Raw genomic sequence first — 19,128 nt, forward strand, 5'->3', positions numbered from 1 at the left:
AGTGGTCTCTTTGCCTTTCCTCAGCAAGGGAAGAGGAAGGAGGAAAATGTCACCTGTAAAGTTGGGGAGGAAAAAAACAACAATCAGAACTACGATGTCTACTTGGAATTCAAGTGGCTGCACATCAAATTACCTCTAACAGTCTGACTGCTGATTGCCAGTATTCATGAAAAGTGGCTTTATTTCAGCTCTGAAATATCCCAGAGCAGCAGCTCTCCCCTTGAGTTTTCCCATCTGAATCCCTGAAATGTTCTCTTTTTTAATTTTCTCTCCTGACCCTCTCCTCCAACTCACCTCTTTCAACACCTATTTATCTACATTCAGAGGGATAGTGAGGAAGCAGTCTTCAGTCCATCTCATACAGCCAAAACACTGCTGCAAAGTGCCTTCCTTAAATTTTGGGAGGAATCAGCTGACAGGAGAAGGTTAGTTGGCTGAAGGCAAGGTAACACAACAAAGCTCAAAGGCATAGTGACAATTTTATGTGACTTCTTTTCAGTTAATCACATCTGGACAGTTAATTACTTCTGGACACCCAGGTCCTGTTAAACCACGTTACCTTAGGAGCCTGTCACCTCAGCCTGGTTCCTTTCTTTGTCTGAAACAACCAAAATCAGTTGACCTTCAAGTTACAGTGATGTTTACCTATTCATTGTGAAGTGAAGAGCTTGATTGCACCTAGGTGTAATCCTGATTGCTTGGACTGGTGCTTCAGGCTGCATTTCATTCTCCCTCCTCCTGATTTTTAAGAGATGCTCAGTTTACTGTTACTTGTAATCCTCAATTGAAGTTTTAGTACAGTCTTAGATCAACAGAGATGGGCTTTCAAGTGGACAGTGTAAACTGTAAATAAATATAAACAAATCCTGCATTCATGATGTGGCAACCCATCCTAGGAAAATACCCTTTCATTCCACTGCCCTTTAATGCCTCTCTTATGTTGGCCATTGAATCCCATCCAGCTCAATCCCGTGGGTATTTTAAATCAGATGTGCTTTGGGGAGCTTAGCAATAGGAATATTAATCACTCCCATAGTGCTGACAATGTGTTATGGTTTGAGTGGGGCATCCTTTGATGCTGTGGGGTGTTAATGATAGCAATAATGAGCTTTGCAGTTGACCACATCATTTGCCTTGAAGGATCATTTCAGATAACAAAAAGCAGAGGTTTGTTGTGCAATAACTGGTTGTTCACACACACCATTTTCCTTCCCAATAGAGAAGTTATTTATTGCTAGGAGACAGCAGTTTCTTCTGTCTCAGGGATATGTTGTTGATAATGCTGTAGAAAGGCCATATTTCCAGACACATATTGTGAATAATCAAAATCTGAGAAATTACTTCATTCTGGGCCAGGTGGAGATATAAATGCAAGTGCCTGTATAATCCTCTGGGTTCATTGGTTCCAAATGTTTTAAGTTCTCTTCTTTTTGCCTGTATTCTTATTTGCATCCTTTCACTGGATTGCCTGGGAGCTGACAGGTAAGTTTCCTGTCTAAAATGCTGATTATATGATTAAATTTACTGAAATTTTGATACACTCCATTTTGTGCTTTCTGACTGTATGCTGTGTAACCAACACAAGGGTTTGTTCTCAATTATAAGCCAAGCATTAAGTGACAGGTGCTGGCAGGATGCCTGCTCCACACTTTTTCGTTTTTATGTTTCTTGCGTGTTCTTTCAAAGCCTCAAGTAATGCAGTGTGTTTTCTGAGTAATTGTAATGCTGCTTTAGGAATAACTTTAGAGCTCCTCAGAAGTTATCAAAAAATTCTCCACCCACCAGCACTGGCTGATGACTGAGCCTGGTTAATAGATTGTCTCTGATCTCGAGTTGCTGCCATATAAGATGGAATATCTGGAATATCATTCAGTAACATGAACTGGAAAATTAAAGAGAGATTGCAGCTGTGTGATGGGCAAGATGGGAAAGGCTGTTTTAAGAATCCTGTCCTGCCCATATTGCTGCAGGAAATGCTCCTGGCTCCTCTATAGTAATAGGTTTTATGAAACACCCTTAGAAAAAATTGGTTCTCCCCATGTCAGCACTGATACTTAGGGGTTAAAACCAATAGGAGCTTACTGTCTAAAATCCAGTTTCTGTGCCTTGCTCTGGAAAGTGGAAGGGCTGGACTTTGTATCAGATTAAGATGAGTTAGGGTAGATAGAGGCTTAAGGGTTTTTCCATCAGAATGTAAATATTAAAGATAGACAATTTTACCTTGTCTTTGTATTATTTAATTTTCATTTTCCTGATTCTATTTTAAGCTGAATTCTAATAACTCTTGTTATTCCACTAGCACTCCAATTTAGCCCAGAGAATACTGAGAATGTAACATGTTTCTGTGCCTGCTAAAAGCCCAGATTTCATTTGGTACTTTTTTATTTGTTTTCTTTGCTAGAAAGAAATGGATGTTCATATTTGTGACCTTCTTGTTTTCCAGCACCTCCCAGATGGCTCTGCCCCAAGTGCACATGCTGAATTTTATCTTCTGCCAGACCCTTATGAGGTCAGTAGAAGGAAAACAAGGACAGCTCCAAAAGGCTCTGACCCTACTTACAATGAACTTGTGAGTTCTGTTCACTTTCTTCCACCCTGTCTTGTTTCACAGAATGGGTCAGGCTGGAGGGGCCCACAGTGGGCATCTGGTGCCACCTCCCAGCTCCAGCAGGGCCATCCCAGAGCACATGGCACAGCAGTGTGCCCAGATGGGATATCTCCAGTGAGGGAGACTCCACACCCACTCTGGACAATCTGTTCAGGACAATCTGTTCAGTCACTGCACGGGGAAGTTCTTCCTTAAGTTGAGGTGAACCTTCCTGGGCATCTGTTCCTCCTGCTGCCTCCTGTCCCATTTCTGGGCCCCCCAGAGCAGAGCCTGGTACATCCCCTGAGCTCTGCCTGCGGACACTGGCAGACATGGATGAGGCCCCCTCTCAGCTCTCTCTATTCCAGGGTGAACAGGCCCAGCTCACTCAGCTGTTCCTCGTGAGAGAGATGCTCCAGTGCCTCACCATCTCCACAGCCCTTCCCTGGACTCACTCCAGTGGTTCCCTGCTTTTCTGGGTCTGTTGAGCCCAGAACCGAAGACAGCTCTCCAGATGTGCCTCACTGGGGCTCAGTGGGCAGGATCACCCCTCTCAACCTCTGTCAGTGCTTTTCCTAATGCACCCCAGGACCCCTTTTTGGCCATGAGGACACACTGCTGGCTCACGGACAGCCTGTTGTCCACCAGGACCCCCAGGTCCTTCTCCGCAGAGCTGCTTCCCAGCAGCTCACCCACGACCCACACAGGTGCAGCTTGGTTTATTTGCTTTGCCCACTCCTGAAATAAAACAACAGTACAGCATTTTTAGAGCAGTTGCAATGAGGATGACCAAAAGGAAGGAATGTATCATAAGCTGAACCAGAAATGGGGACAGCTGTCTGCTTTGCACCTTTCTCAGAAGTGAAACAGTGTCTTTTATGTCTCTCTCTTCAGGAGAGCAGTTGGATTTTTCACAGTGCTCTGTCTTACCCCATAACCACAGTTACACGTTAGCCAAATGAGGCCAAGCATCGTTGCACCATAACCCAGCAGTTCTGAATGCAGATATGCACAATAGCTTGGAAAGTATTAATTGAATGGATGCTGTTATTCAAATTAACATTTGAAAATTGGTTGTCACTGTCCTAAATGATAGCACAAGAATAAATAGCCAGGTTCTTTTTATGTTAAAATGCCATCAGCTCACAGCTATATATGATTATTTCACACACCACTGAAGTGCTCATGCCTCTGGGGTGAAAGGAAACATTTGTATGGAGAAACATTTATGGCAGAATGGGAAGTGGTATCAACTGTGTTCATTTGTAAAGGCAGATGAGATTGAAACAGTAGGTGGGATTGGAGATTGTAATTATTACATGTAACAAATCTCCTAAAGATCTCAAAGTAATTTACAAATGCTCTTTCAGCAGCCTGTAAAGTAGAAGGCATGGAAAATATCCACTCCACCCTGTTTCATAGATAAGATATGATAAAGCTTAGGTTAGTCAGCAGAGTCTGAGTGCTTATCTCTTAGTTTCTCACTCCTGGAGTTCTAATATTTCCCCTTTCCCACATCTGTTAATTACAGAAGTTGCCTGCTTATGCTGATGACTTCCAGCATTCTGTAAGAAGGCTCCCTGAGTAGTATTGCTGCTCACAGCTGAGACAGATTTCCCTCCCCACCTTACTGCAGTGGAATAACAAGGAACTAGGTTTTAATTTTTTTATTCTTTCTTTTTTGTTTTTTGGGTTTTTTTTTTTTTTTGCTATCAGAGTGGAATGAATCTAATTAATCTGTCTAAAGAAATTCCTTTACATGTAAAGGATATTTAAAGCAAACATAATACTATTATATCATAACATGCATTGTAAAGTATCCAAAATGGACAACAGATAAGAGCCAGCCAGCAGCATTGGAAGACAATTATCTTTCAAATAGTTCTTAGATCCTTTTGAATGCAATGAAATCCAAAATCCTGTCTGTAGTCACTGGGAGATTTAATTGTGGTTCACGAGTATTCCACTGCTGTTAAAAGAAATTCCAGGAAAACTTTAATGTCCTTAATCAAAGCTGAGAGCCTTCTTCCCAGATGCTCAATCTTTTTCACTGGGAAGTGCTAATCACAGTGGGGACATATGGTTCCATTGAACTTGGCCATTTCCAACCCGATGCCTGTGCTTCAGCAGCTCTGCTCCTCCATATGTGATGTCATTCTGGATGCATTTTTTGTCCAAGGCTGGTAGACTGAGGCAGAAGCTGCCCCAGGGAAGAAAAACTACTAAAAATATAAGTCAGCTGTCTCTTAAGTTAGTTACTGTCCAAAACACTGTGTACAGAAATGTAGTAGCCTTTTTTATGAGTTCATAAGTTTTTATTAAAGCCAAATGGCTGGAAGGAAGCTGTATATTAATTTCCTTCTTTGTTCCAGACTGAGAAAAATCTGAAATGTGCTTCTCTTGGGTATTTTTGATTTTAGTTTTGTACTTCTATTGCTTCTGACTGCCTACAGCAAATTATCAACCTTGCGAAACTGCTTTTTATGCTTGATTTTTACTCGTGTGTGAGAGTGGAGATGAGAAAGTCCAGGAGGGCTGACAATAAAATGAGTTACAGCAAATGTTTTGGAGTGGCTTTTAGCAAACAAATCCTTCTTTTCTCCTGGAATTTGTGGCATTCACAGTAGTTAATGTAATATTGCATTGAGAAGTGGTGGTGGAGAAAAAGAGGAGCAACACAGAGAAATGGAATACAAAGAGAAAATGAAGGCAGAGCAGCCCCAGCCAGTGGGATGGAAGGGGAGGAGGGGAACTGCACCAGGAGCCACGGCCACTCCCTCCAGCACCATGCATCAAAACTACTTGGATTAATTACCAAATCTAGGAACTGTGCCATGGCTACCTAAGGAGAAGCAACTGTCCCTCATTTGCGATTAAAATGTCATTAGACTCCTGTAGGTCAACAGTGTTTCTGTTTTTGGAGCCAGGAACAGCTGAATTCCAGCCCTAACTGTCCCACTGGTTTGCTGCATGGCCACACATAACTCACCTCCATCTGATCCATCTGCAAAAGGCAGGCAAATATTCTCACCGCACAATCATTTCAGGATTTAACTGTTCCCAAATTCTGGCAGGTGGCATTTGTTTTATCCACACCCTATTTCAGCCTTCTCCAGCCCTTTCTTCTGTCCCTACCTCCTGATGGTAATGTATACCTTACTCCAGCTGAATTTGTAATACCATTTTAGAAACAGTTTACTGGGATCATTTGAAAACCACCCACCCTGCACTGCAAAGGTCTGTCATTGCTCAAAGATTAAAGCCTATTTTTGGCCAAAGATTAAAAGTTGTTCATTACCCCAGTTCAGTTTCTTAGCATTTACAGCTGATATGTGTAGTTTTTGGTGATTTAAAGCAACAGCTGGTACCTTTCATATATTGGCAAAGAAACAAGGCAGCTTTCTTTGGTAACATTAGCATTGCCTCAGTATCAGAGCACGGATTTATTCTAAATTGTATTATGCTTACTGTGCCTGTCCTTGCTTTTCAGATTTTCTTCAACATCTCACTTTTGTTTTTATGAGTGAAAGAGAAGCTGTGAAATTTCTAATTCACAGATAATTTGGCAAAATAGACACAGTAAACATGAAAACCAAAAAGCACCAGATGCCAATTTCATGCCAGCCATCCCAAACTATTATTTCCAAAGGTTTCTAACTGGAAAAGGAAATGTTAAGACCTTTCTTGGTCTTGTTGGTGCTTTATATGAGAGTTGCCTGGTGTCCTGTCCATTCCATGCTCCCTGTGAAATTCCTGCAGTTGCAAGTGGAAGAACAAAGGGGCTTCATCAGTCCAGCCCAGAGAGATCCAAGCTGGAGGGACTCAGTCTGCCTTTCCTCCTCCCCAGCAGTGCCTTAGGTGCAGATTCCATGGAAAATCCAAGCAGGCAAATGCCTTTCAGGCAGTTTCAGTCTCCCATTCTCCTGAAGTGAGACGATGTCACCGCGTTTGCTTTTTAAAGCATTTTTCCACTGCAACTAAAATAGAAAAAAACATTTCCAGCCATACAAGTTTTAGCTGAAATGGACTTCTCTTAAGGGAGTTTACCTTTCAGGCCTGTGCTAGCTGACAGCATTCCCTCCCATTTTATCAGCTACAGGCAGTTCACGCAGCAGTTTTCGACGGATGCAGAGGCTGAAGCATGGGAATCTGTTCTGAGTGCAGCTGGCTCTTGCTAGGCTATTGCTCCAGATTGTTTGGTTTTGTTTTTTGTTTTTTTCTTTAATTCAGAAAATACACCATTATAATTTCATACTTAATCCCAGTGTGTTCTCACAGCATTAAGGTAATTTAAAAGCTATTTTAAATTTATAAGCATTAGTAATTTTTTAAGAGATGCTAAACTACACTCTAATTTATTTTCAGAAGTATCATCAGCACTTCTGGAGTATCAGAAACATCTAAATTTAGTAACTTCCATTTGCTAAACTGGGTCCAATCTTTCCCAGTTTTCACAGGGAAGTTGATGAACACTGATTTTTTTTTATCTCAAGCATTGTTCAAGACAGGTTTATTTAAAATAATATTTATATTATTAGGTCGTATATAATATATATTAAACTATGTAATCTATATAATATATCGACTACATAATATATACTATATATACAATATATTATATATACTATATAGACTATAAATATAGTATATATGATATATACTATATATAATTATATATAGTGTATGTACAATATTATATAGTATATAATATATATTATTATATTAAAATATATAATGTATACGATATAATATACAGATAACATTTTAAATATATATTATAATATATATACTCTATATAGTATAATATTAAATATATGTTGTAATATATAGTATAATATTAATATTATATTATTATATAATATTATTATATTGTATTTTATTTTATATATTATACTATAATATATATACACTATGTATTATTATCTATTATAATATATAGTCTATATATTATATATAACATATAATGTATAACAGTATAACATATAATAATACATAATATATTATTATATAACTATATTTACAATAATATATATATTATATATTATAAATAATAATATTACATTGTATATATTATATATAGTATATGTGTATAATAATTATATAAGATATATATAATTATATATAGTGTTCTTATATAGTATATAGCAATTATGTAATTTAATAATTTGAAATAATAATAATATTTATTTTAAAATAATCAGATCTCACGAGCCTAAGCTTATGATTCTAAGGTAAAATCTCTTTATATCAACGAGATAAGGTCACATTTATTTCTGAGGTGAATTTACTAAGTGAATTTGGCTCATGTTTAAAGCAATTATCACAAAGCTGGATTAATCATCGTCCTGAGTGCTGCATTGAAGTGCTCTGCCTGTCACACAGATTAACAGACTGTATGTTTTTTTCTGTTTCACTGTTTATGATTTCAGGTTGTCTATGACAGAGTCTCAGAGCTCCAAGGCCGTGTACTGAAGCTTGTGGTGAAAAGCAAAGGAACATTTGTGGGAGCTGTTAACATTCAACTGAGCAGTGTCCAGTTCAATGAAGAAAAGTGGTACCCACTGGGAAACAGTCTAGTTTAAATGTTCTCCAAGATGATTCCATTATTTGCCCACTAATGTGTCTTTATCCCATTTCCAGGGCACATTTTGCCTCAGTTGCCCTTGAGACCAGGCAGTTATCTGCTGAGCACATATCCTAACATTTCTAACCATAAGGCTGTTGTCTTAAAAGTGCCACCATCTTCCTGCCACAGATTCCTGCCAGTGTGAGTTTAAGGAATCGCATCCTAAGGACTTGTAGAAAGATGCAGAAACTTCTCATTATGATGAAGGGCTTGGTTTTGTTAATATTAAATAGGACTGTAAAAATACTGATTTCTGTACACCACATCAGTGTGTGGGGGCTCATTCTCTGCCCATCAGTTCCACTGACTGTGCTGAAACAATGCTTATAATGCTGTAATTTATCATCACTGCATGTGATTTCACCAGAAAGCCATGGGATGGTTTATATATTTCATATATATTTCATATGTCCAGCAAATTTCACATTAAATCTTACCCAATCAATACTTTGGTTTTTTTAAGAACTTTAAAAGCTTTGATACAATGTAACATTTAATCCAGGATATTAATTTGTCATTAACATATGTCATTGCTTCTTTTATTGTGACACCACCAGATATAACTGGTCATTGGTGTGAAGAAAGAAGAAGAGAAAAGCTACTGTTCATGAATAAAGAGAATATATTGAGTATGAGCTTTCAGTGGCGGATTTATTTAAGATCATGATACCACAGATATTTGTTCAGCACTCTTCCCACACTGCACTCCTATGCTGCATAAGGGGTTCAAGTCAATATATGCATTGACTAGACCTCAGGGCTATAAAATATATGTTTATATATTAAATAATGAACATGAGTGGTTCCTTTAAGTACACAGATGCTAATTATGGGCTCTGTTTTTCGCTAATTTGAGGAAGCACTTAATCACATCTTTAAGCATTTGGCATGTGAGCAGCCACAGTGAACTGTCCATTATTGCCAGACCCACTGACCATGTAAATAAACCTTTCCAGGGCCAGGGGCACATTTTTAAGGCACAGGAGATGTGTTGATTTGTGGTCTGATCTGCTGTAAATTTTAATTTTTTTTTCATGTACAGCAGATCAGATTTTTTATAAGTTTCTAGAATAATTTTAATTTTTTTTTTTTTTTTACCCTATACTGACATTTTATACCAGATCAGACATTTCTCCTACCAGGTGGAAAGTGGTCAACAGAGGGGTAATAATCCTAGAAGTGAAGGTAATTGCCTTCTTCTCCCAAAGGACGCCCACAAATCAGTCTTCTGAATATAAAGCTGCATGAAGCTGCTGAAGTGGGACTTGGACTGTTAGCTAGGAAATTAAATAAGCTGGAGTTTTTCTCAGCATCAAACCAGGTTTTATCTGGCAAAAGCTAATAGGCTGAAAAACATCTATAAGGTTTTGTAAGCAGAAAATAGGGTGGCTTCTGATGGAATGGTGTTGAGTTTTACATCTCTTATGTCTCACCCTTCTACGAGACTGATAATGGAATAAAATCTTTTAAAACACCTCTCAGTTAGCCTATCTCTGTAGAGCTGGGATTTTCCAACACTTGTGCATTTCAAAGCTCTTTAGGTTTTCTGAAACCCAGTGTTCTGCTACAGAAAATAGCAGTAGGGTGAAGGACAGTACCCTTATCCAGGACACCCCTTCCATAGAAGTCTTACTGGCTTCATAAAATCCTTGAGAATGTGCCAGTCTGGGAATCAGGCTACTGGGCTGTTGCAAAGGCAGAAATGCTACTTTATTGAAGCAGGGGACAATCCCCCAGAACAATTTCTTCTGCAGAACATCACTAATAGTACCAGACATGAGCAAACAGCGATGCACATTCCAGCAAGGTTCCTTCTTTGGATATCAGCGGAATGTTACGGTAACCTGGAAATATAAAAATATAATGACACTTTATTAGTGTATTATCCACAAGCACAGATATTATAATGGAGTGGTTTTATGATCATCTATGCAAATAAGGCATAATTTATGATTATGCCTTATTTAAAGCACTAAATAAATAGCTTTATAGCTATTTAATAGCTAAATAAATAACTAATAAATAAATAAGTAAATAGCTCTTTAAAATGAAATTATATAGGATCTAAACACTATTTGTGCTGGTTTTTCTCATATATATAGTATTTCAATTCTGGTATTTTTAGTGATAGAGTGAAAAACTCTAGTGTTTATCAGGATTTAGTATTTTTTCAAATGGAAGACTTTTAGCCCGGTGATATTTAAACATGGACAAAGGTTACAATGTAATACCCAAGGTTAGGTGCTGCACACATTGTTCTGATAGCAAATGAAATCAGCATGGAAAACAGCAGTGATGGCACCTACAGAACGGTGTTGCAGCAGCTGTGCACTGTCCAGCTGAGGCAGAAAAAAGCGATGTGCAACATCTTCTGCCATGACATCTTAAAAAGTCGATTTCATATGACTAATTCACTTTATTAGAGATAAGTCATGCCATCAGAAACAATGTTTTCATCTGGTTGGTTGAAGCATTTGGAGAAGCTGTGGTTCTCAAGTTCAAACATAATTCACTTACCTGCTTAGCAAATGAAACAATCTCTTCTTCAAAACCCCAGCCTGTATGGCTTTGTATGACTAAATGTCCATTATTTCATAATAATAAACAATGTCACTTTTGATTAAAAAAATATTCTATATTCTATCTGTGTATACATATCTCCAGCTATTTCAGTAAGTCTCTGTTTCGTATCAGTATCTGTGTTCTGAACTGCAGTTTTCAAAGTCCCTCTTTAGGTGTGTCTAGATGCCTGTGGATTCTTTGGGGCCCACATTTACCTGGGTTTGGAATTTCTTGCTTCTTTTATACAGAATTATAAAATTGTTTAGGTATGAAAAGGCCTCTAAGATCATCAAGTCCAGCCTTTGACTGATCACCACCTTGTGAACCAGAGCATGGCACATCCTGTTCCACATCCAGTTGTTTTTTGAACACCTTCAGGGATGGTGGTTCCACCTCCTTTCTGAGGAGCCCTTTCTAATGCTGGACAGCCCTTCCAGTGACAAAATTCTCCCTGATGTCCAACTGAACCTTCCCTGACACAATTTCCCCTTGTTCTGTCTTATTACACATAAGTTCCTCTGGTATTTAAGGTTCAGATTCTGGGCAGCAGATATCAAAGCTGGTTTCAGACACTTTTCATTTGAGATCAGTGTTTAAGGCATGCACACAATATGTGGAAGGCTTGCTTGATTTCCTACCCAAAGATACACTTCAAGGACTAAGATTAATTTCTGAAGACTTGTGTTCTAGCCCCTACCTACAGAATATTCTACAAAGTGTCCTGAGAGAAGTAAAACTCTTTTTTTTTTAACTGAAATTGCTCCAATTTGCATTAAATAATTAACTACTCATGGATCCCGTGATAATAGAGGTAATAATTGAGTTCCTGTCCTGTATTAGTACTCTCCATGGCAGACTCTTTGGCACAGGGACTGTAACAGAGGATCCCCCTCCTATTTGCCTTCAACCACCCAGGTAGAGACTTTTTCTCAATTTCAGCCCCTCTGAGTACAGCTACATAATCACTACATGGAAAATCAAATTCTGCTACAGCTGGGCAGCAAACACTCCTCCCCAGTGGAGTCTACAAGTAGCTGGGAGTCTGCTGCTGGGGAGTGGAAGGCAGTGTGGACATAGGCTTGAATCCTCTCCAAAGAAAATGCAGAGGAGGGAGGAAATGGCGCAGCTTTTTCCCACTGCCTGACAAAGAAAATAAAAAGATGCAAGCACTGCTCAGCTTTTAGAAGCAACTTGCCCTCAGGGACACCTGAGGGATACAAATCCTAGGGACTGAGGGACAGTCCTGTAGCACAGATTAAAGCAATTGGAGTGCTGAGGAGTAAGACTGAAATCCTGGCTCACCCTTCAGTATTTTAAGCAGTTCTTCCCTTGTCTGCTTCTTGTGACTCCCTCTGCAAGAACATTATTTTCCCATTTCACTGTTTAGAGAGCTTGGGTACCTAAAGCAAAACCATCATTCCAGACCTGGTTTCAGAGGTCTCAATGGTAAGCATTGCAATAAATGCTTGCAATAAATTTTGAAATTATTTATCATTTCACCTCTTAGAAGCATTTTATTAATGGCCTCTGGGCATCCTGATGGCAAATTACTTTTTTTTATGTTGTGTTAAGTGGGGATTGGGACAATTTGTTTTGCAGCAATTACAGTTTTTGTACCTAAACTCATTCCCTAGCATTTTGAAAGACTCCACTGGAAATAATTCCTCAAAACTACTCAAAATCTACTGCTCTTACTTTTCCAAAATATGGATACCTCATTTGTGACCAAAATTAATCCTATGGAGACATTAAGCCAGACTGAAAATTTGTATCTAAAAAAGCCTCAATTAGTAATTTTACAAGCACTTGTAAGCAGCAGTGCTTGATATTTGAATTTGTCTTGGACACTGTGATTTGGTGGGTTGAGTTTTCTTTCATTATCTAGAAGTATACAAATAAAAGGAAAGCAAAAGGTTATCAGTGTAAAAATTTATGTTGTAGAAAAACAACTGAGCTCTAAGAGTAATGTCTTTGCTCTTGTATAACCCCTCAACCTCAACTAAGAATCACAAGCAGCTTTATGACTTCCAAACGTAAGGGGGAAAAAAAGCCATTTAAAATCCTGTAAAGCTTAATAAAATAGCTCAGTGCCTGTTGCCAGCTGCAACGTTTTGCCTTCCCATCTTTATTCACTAATAAAAGCTGTTTGTTTTGTCAGAAATAGCTTTGGAAAGCCAGTGTAGTAAACAGCCATTTTACATAAGCCTTTCTCCTTGGCCTATTGACTCCTGTGTCTGCTCTTTATGTGCAGCCTATTCATTACAAAGGTTCCAGGAGCTCTACTGGCTTAACAAAAGAAACTCCAGCAAGAAAAATGCCAAATTTTGTCTAATTTATAACCATTGTTCTCCACTCTGAAAAGTTGCAGATAGGTTACCTGAGGGAGTTTTGGTGGTTTGTTTTGTTTTAATTCGGTATTGGGTTTTGAACTTATCTGAGTAGGAAATGCACAAAACTGTTGCCTTCAAAAGGAGTTCTGAGTAGTCTCATTATTTGCAATCAATTAAAATACCACCTGAGCAGTTTCCATCTACTGCAGTGGGAATAATCACCTGTCATTAATATTGCTTTGATTTCAACATCATGGATTTGCATTCAGAGAATACAACTATTTCAAAAAACAGAGTGCCATGTATTCATTTAGTCACACAATCATCCTCTAGGAAACAGGCACGGTGCTGTACTCTCTCAATGCTACAGTAACAATAAAAGCTTGGAATATTGCAGATTTTTTTGAGCTGTTATAGGTGGTTCACGTAAAAGTATTACCTGTGCTCAGGCATGTCACAGGTAAAGTGTATTGGCCAAGGAAATCTTTGTTGACCAGAGACACCTCGTCCTCCACACAGAAGCGTATCATTGCCAGCTCTGGAACTTGGATGTTGAAACAGAAGGTTTCGTTCCATTTAGGGCACAAAGCTGAGGAAAAGAGAAACAGGATTAAAATGTGGTTTCTTTTTTTCTACTAGGTAACTGAATTATTGTACCTGCTATCACTAGTCTGAACTGGTAAAGAGTCATTCTTTTTCCCTAGATATCTGTGCCCATTTAAAGAAATAATGAGACTCCCACTGACTGTAGAGGTGGAAAAGCCTAAGACAGTTGGTGTCATCCCTTAGAAAAGAGCAAAATGGGACAAAGACAACCAAGTTAGAACTTCTAAATTTTCCTATCGCCAAATCAGTTTCATGCTTTTGCCAAAGTTTCTCCTTTCACAGTGAATAAATAAATTCGGGTAGTAAAACACTCACTTGACTAGAAATACGAAAAAAGAATGTGGAACAGAAGGGGTTACTTTGTCTTTTGCAATGTTTGTACAGAGAAAAGAAATTCAGGGGCTGATTTAAAACAGCAGCCATCTAACAAAAAAAAGAAAAAGGAAGAATAGAAGACAGAGGTACAGAAAAAGGGAGATCACAGGGAACTTGTAGTCTGAGACATCAAGAAGATCTATATTATAAAGATAAGGGAGTGCTCAAAGACAGCTACAAAGAGTACACACTTCACCTGTCAAGCAATTAAGGGATTACTCCTACTAGAAACTTCAAATGAGACAAGTGATGAAGTTACAGCAATTGCTTAAGAAAAAAAGTCTAAATTTACCAATTTGTCTATTGGTTTAGGCTGGGACAGGATTAATTTTCTTCACATCAACCTCTACGGTGCTGCATTTTGGATTTTTAACCCAAACAGTGCTGACTACATGCCAGTTTGAGCTGTTGCTGATCAGGGCTTACACAGGGTTGAGATTTCTGTCTTTGTCACTCTGCAAAGCAGCCTCTTCATCCCAGTGAGGGGGCTGGGGGTACCCAGGAAGCTGGGAGGAGACACACGTGGGACAGCTGACCCCGGCTGAGCAGAGGGATGTTCTTTAGCAATGGTGGCATGCTCACAGCTGGGGCAAAGGAGGCAGGGAGAGCATCCAGTGTTACAGTTCATGTCTTCCCAAGTAACACAGAGCTCCATAACAAAGCCTGGATTCCCTGGGAATGGCTCTACCCCTACCTGCCCATGGGAAGTGGTGTATGAATTCCTTATTTTGTTTTGTGTAAAGCAGCTTTTGCTTTACCTATTAAACTGTCTTCTCAACCCATGGTGATAGTAAAAGGTTTTAAAATCGTAGAAAATTCGGGGATTTAGAAAGAAAGCTAGGCCTGGGGAAAATGTTAAAAGTAGACCCTGAGAAATGCTAGGCCTTGTGTTTGCCAGATCATGTGAAATTGCACCTGTGTGACTGTATATGATAAATGATATAGGTGTTAGATGTGATGATTGTTTAGTAATTAAATATAATTATTGTTTAATCATAAGAAGAATCATGATAAAACTATGTTAGAAGTTTGAGGGGGACCATGAGAAACCATGTTTGGATGAAATCAATGTATACAATAGAACAATGTAAGTTTAATAATTAATATGAAAGTTATATAACGATAGAATATAAAACATGTTCATCCTCAAGTCAGAGTCAGATTTGGGTCTGTACCCCTGACACCAGAGCTCTTCAATAAAAGCACCTGCATACAATCATTCCATGATTATGTGTTCCTGAACGCTTACAACAGGTTTTCTCATTTTGGCCCTTCCAGCTCTCTTCCCATCCAGCTAGAGGAGAGCAGGCAATCAGCTCTGTGGGGCTGAGCTGCTGTCCAGGATGAGCCCACAGCAGGGTGCAAAAAAAATTCCATCTTTCTTCAGGAAGGGAGATGGTCCCAGCTAGGACTGTGTGCTTCCTTAATCTACCAGTCTAGAAAAATGGCACACAGCATGAACTACAGATTTTGTGCCAGGAGATCCTTGTCTAGAGAGAAATAATTGCATTTTCTATAACAACTCCTTGGGGTGCAAAGTTGAGGATTCTTTATGAAATGTTGTTGAGCTTTGTTCACAGCCAAGAGAATCAGAGTGATGCTCACCATTGCTTTTTACGACACTAGATCTCTTTCTTGTTTGATCCTCTGGCACACCAAAGATTTCTATCTGCACCGTGGGGTCAGCTTTGTTGGTCTTCGACATGGGACTGGGTGGTAACTGATAACCACTGATCAGCTGGAAAATTAAAGTTATATTGACATAACTGTAATGAACTATTCACCACAGCCACATAGTAGCCATAATAGAAAGAGCTTTCATAGGAAATTAAGTATATACCAGCCATAAACTGGTGTATTAAAGACATATTAAATACAATAAAATCAAGAATATGGATTCCATCTGACTTAATTTGTTGATTTTTTTTTAGAAATATTGTGGTATATATTTATATAGTATATATTAGGATATATTTATATATATAGGAACATTTATATATTTAGGAACCTTTCTAATTAGATCAGGTTGCTCCAAGCCCAGTCCAAACTGACCTTGAATGGTTGTAGGGATGTGACACATACAACCTCTCTGGGCTGCCTGTGCCAGTGTTTCACCACCCTCTTTATAAATATATATATAAAACTGATATCACATTTAAGCAATATTTTTCAGGTTTTTTTTACTCAATAGCTGCACATAAAAAATTATATTTTGTTACCATGCAAAATAATAATGTTGGAGGCATCAGTCCACAGTGATTTTTACATTTTCTACTATCAAGCTCATGAATTCCAATCTGTGGGGAGTGGATCAGCATCAAGACCCACGGTGACATCAGCATTGTGCTACAGGGTGTGTGGCAGACTCCCTCACCTGTGCCTCATGTCTTACACAGTAACACAAAAACTCCTCATTTAGTGAGCTTCCTGATGTTTTTCTCCTTAATTTACTTAGCTACCTGGAAATTTTGTCTCAGACTGCCCTGTAATCTGGCACCCAGCCTAAGGACTTCTGAAAGTCACAACTTTGTCTGCTTTCTATCTATATTTCAGGACACCTAGGAAAGAGTAAACATCTGTGCAGTAATCAGCTTTTTAGAAATCACTGTATGAAATGTATTAAGAGAGATACACAAGCCTGAAAACACAGCTGCAAGATATGACCCCTGATCCTGGTCTCAGGACTAAGTATCATAAGAGTTTCTTATTCCCCTGTCAACCACCCAAACAATCAAAACCCACAAATTCCACGTTTTGCTTAGGTATTTTCTGTAACACCTTGCTCCAAGAGAAGTTCTAGTCTGAAATATTGAAGAGCAGTGGCTTGACAAACACTGATGCCTTCTTCCTAGGGAATAGCTGCTGCCTTCACCAGAAAGCTTTGCAATCCCTGATGGGCTGCCCACTGAGAACCTGGGAGATTCTTTGCCATGTCCTAAGCGCTTTTGCCAAGGCCTGCATCACCCACTGCTAGAGCCAAAGTCTCCCCTGGGGTGGGAAAAGAGTGAGTTCTTTTAAGCACACTATCACCCAAATCCATAAATCCAATCCATTCTTGAGATCCAAGGTGATGCAGAGAGGTGTAAAAATTGTGAGGCTGAGAAGACTCTTTATGAAGCACCTTGAATATCTCTGTACTTCAAAAGCTCCATGCCCCTCGATGGGAATTGTGGCACATCAGATTGAGGATAATAAATTCAGTAAAATCAGGCCCTATGTGACTTTTCTGTTCATTCATTCATTCATTCTCAGAGATTTGCCCCCTAGATGTTTTATATCTTTCCTTTCTGTTAAGCCATTTCTCCATTCATCTAGTTGGTAACTTTTCCAGCAGAAGCTGCTTTTCCTTTGACTCCTGGTCCCAATTCCTTTTGTCTTCCACCACCATTTCCTGGGTTTTGCTGCTGAGAGTGAATGGGGCTCTCTGTGCCCTTCAGTGCCTCAGCCAGTGGGATGCCATAGCTCCTCTACCAGCCTGTAAGTCTCAGCCTAAATTCCTCAGTCTAAAACACTGCCTTTCTCTTCTCCAGCTCCTTCCAAGCTCAGACGCTTCCTTTGCATTGACAATGATTTTGTCTGTCTCCTGCATTACAATTCAAGGTTTCTCCTCATCCAAATTCCAGCTTCGTCCAAATTAGGGCTAAAATAAGTGATGTATTTGCCTGGCTGCCTGAAATCATCCAGCAATGTCTTTTCACAATTGGTATGCTTCACTGTCAGGACACTAAAGTGTTCTTGATTAGGTGCGTGCATTATGTAAGTATTCTATAATTGTCACTAACTATTGTTTTATCTCCACTATTTATTACTCTGAAAGAAACAAAATAGCAATTACACACTAATTATATGCTAATTAAATAGCATTTATGCCAGTGGTATTCTGTGTATTTAGAAATATTACTTTTTGATTGGGAAAAGGGAATTTTCTAATTAGTGAACAATTATAACAAATCTCCTTGATCTCAAATAAAAGGGCTTTTCTAACCATTTATTTGTAAATGACATATATTTCTAGTACTTTTGGGATGTAAATCACATTATAATTTAGGAGAAGTAGAAATAATTCAAAGATTTATTAATTCATCCCTCCTTTCACACTTATTTATACCATTTTAGGATTATAAATAGCCTTTAATATATGCATAGGAAGATAATGAGACTTAAAAGAAGCCTAAAGCTTCCTATCTTATCTTTAAAAATTTCCATTTCTCAATTAGCATTATAATAGTACACGTGGTATTATTGATATTGAAGGAAATAACACCCAAAGTGCACATTTGATTTCTGTGTTTTCAGTTCAGTTTCCACAAGCACAATTAACTGGTCCATTTGTCAGCTCCATTATTCATATTTCTTTATACAGCATCAGGAAAAATCCTGTATTTTTACAGACACTTAGAGGCTCTGAACTCTTACATATTTTTAGCAAACATAAGTGAGCTACAGATTGGAAAGCACCCAAGCAGCAGTTGATCCTATATGAGAGTTTTACCTTTCTTGTTGAAAACATTTATTCCCAGCAAACAGGAATGAGAATAAAATGGAAAAAAAAATAGATAACAATTGTATCTGAACTAGATAGAGGTTTTTTTCCCATTTTATGGAACAAAGCAACACTTCAGTAGTCTTACCCTTATTGACAGAGACATTGGTCTGCTGTGTGCTCCCACATTTCGGGGTGTAAACGTGGTATTGGGATCCCTCAAGAATGCAGGTTTCAGCACATAGCCACAACCACCATTGTCCTGGAATTTTCCATCTTGCAATTCCATGTGTGTGCCCGGTGTTTGGAAGTTTAAGGCCACTGCAAAATTAGATCCATATGGATTTTCGTTATCAATGTTATCAAATTTTCGTTATCAAAATTATCAAATTTTCGTTATCAAATTAGGTTTGATAACATTTTATAAAACAAATACTTTTAAAAAAGCAAATGAACTTAAGGTATCTATATCTCTCAATTCATAGGTAAGACCCTGTTATCTCCCTTAAATTAAGTGATACTCAATCGTTGGAATCTGAAATGTAAGGAATTCTCAGAA

The 19,128-nt window shown here is 38.5% G+C and overlaps 2 protein-coding genes across 5 annotated transcripts in view; one reads left to right on the plus strand and one right to left on the minus strand.

Moving 5' to 3' along the window:
• Positions 1-8,843, plus strand: part of PIK3C2G (phosphatidylinositol-4-phosphate 3-kinase catalytic subunit type 2 gamma) — a 203,685-nt gene extending 194,842 nt beyond the window's left edge. For 3 of the 4 annotated variants that reach the window (XM_038154909.1, XM_038154908.1, XM_038154911.1), the window contains 2 exons: positions 2,444-2,569; positions 8,017-8,843. In XM_038154909.1, coding sequence (XP_038010837.1) covers positions 2,444-2,569; positions 8,017-8,169 — 279 coding nt within the window. In that variant the 3' untranslated portion in view covers positions 8,170-8,843. The remainder of the gene's footprint in view (positions 1-2,443; positions 2,570-8,016) is intronic. The other variant, XM_038154910.1, reaches the window with a different exon arrangement.
• Positions 8,844-8,964: 121 nt separating this feature from the next.
• The window catches only part of PLCZ1 (phospholipase C zeta 1), a 46,573-nt gene continuing 36,409 nt past the window's right edge, over positions 8,965-19,128 (minus strand). Inside the window, exons 10-13 of the mRNA XM_038154935.1 lie at positions 18,718-18,890; positions 15,692-15,824; positions 13,545-13,694; positions 8,965-10,057 (exon numbers count right to left, since the gene is read on the minus strand). Coding sequence (XP_038010863.1) covers positions 9,975-10,057; positions 13,545-13,694; positions 15,692-15,824; positions 18,718-18,890 — 539 coding nt within the window. The 3' untranslated portion in view covers positions 8,965-9,974. The remainder of the gene's footprint in view (positions 10,058-13,544; positions 13,695-15,691; positions 15,825-18,717; positions 18,891-19,128) is intronic.

The sequence above is a fragment of the Motacilla alba genome, chromosome 1A, assembly GCF_015832195.1.
Source record: "Motacilla alba alba isolate MOTALB_02 chromosome 1A, Motacilla_alba_V1.0_pri, whole genome shotgun sequence".
NCBI lineage: Eukaryota > Metazoa > Chordata > Aves > Passeriformes > Motacillidae > Motacilla > Motacilla alba.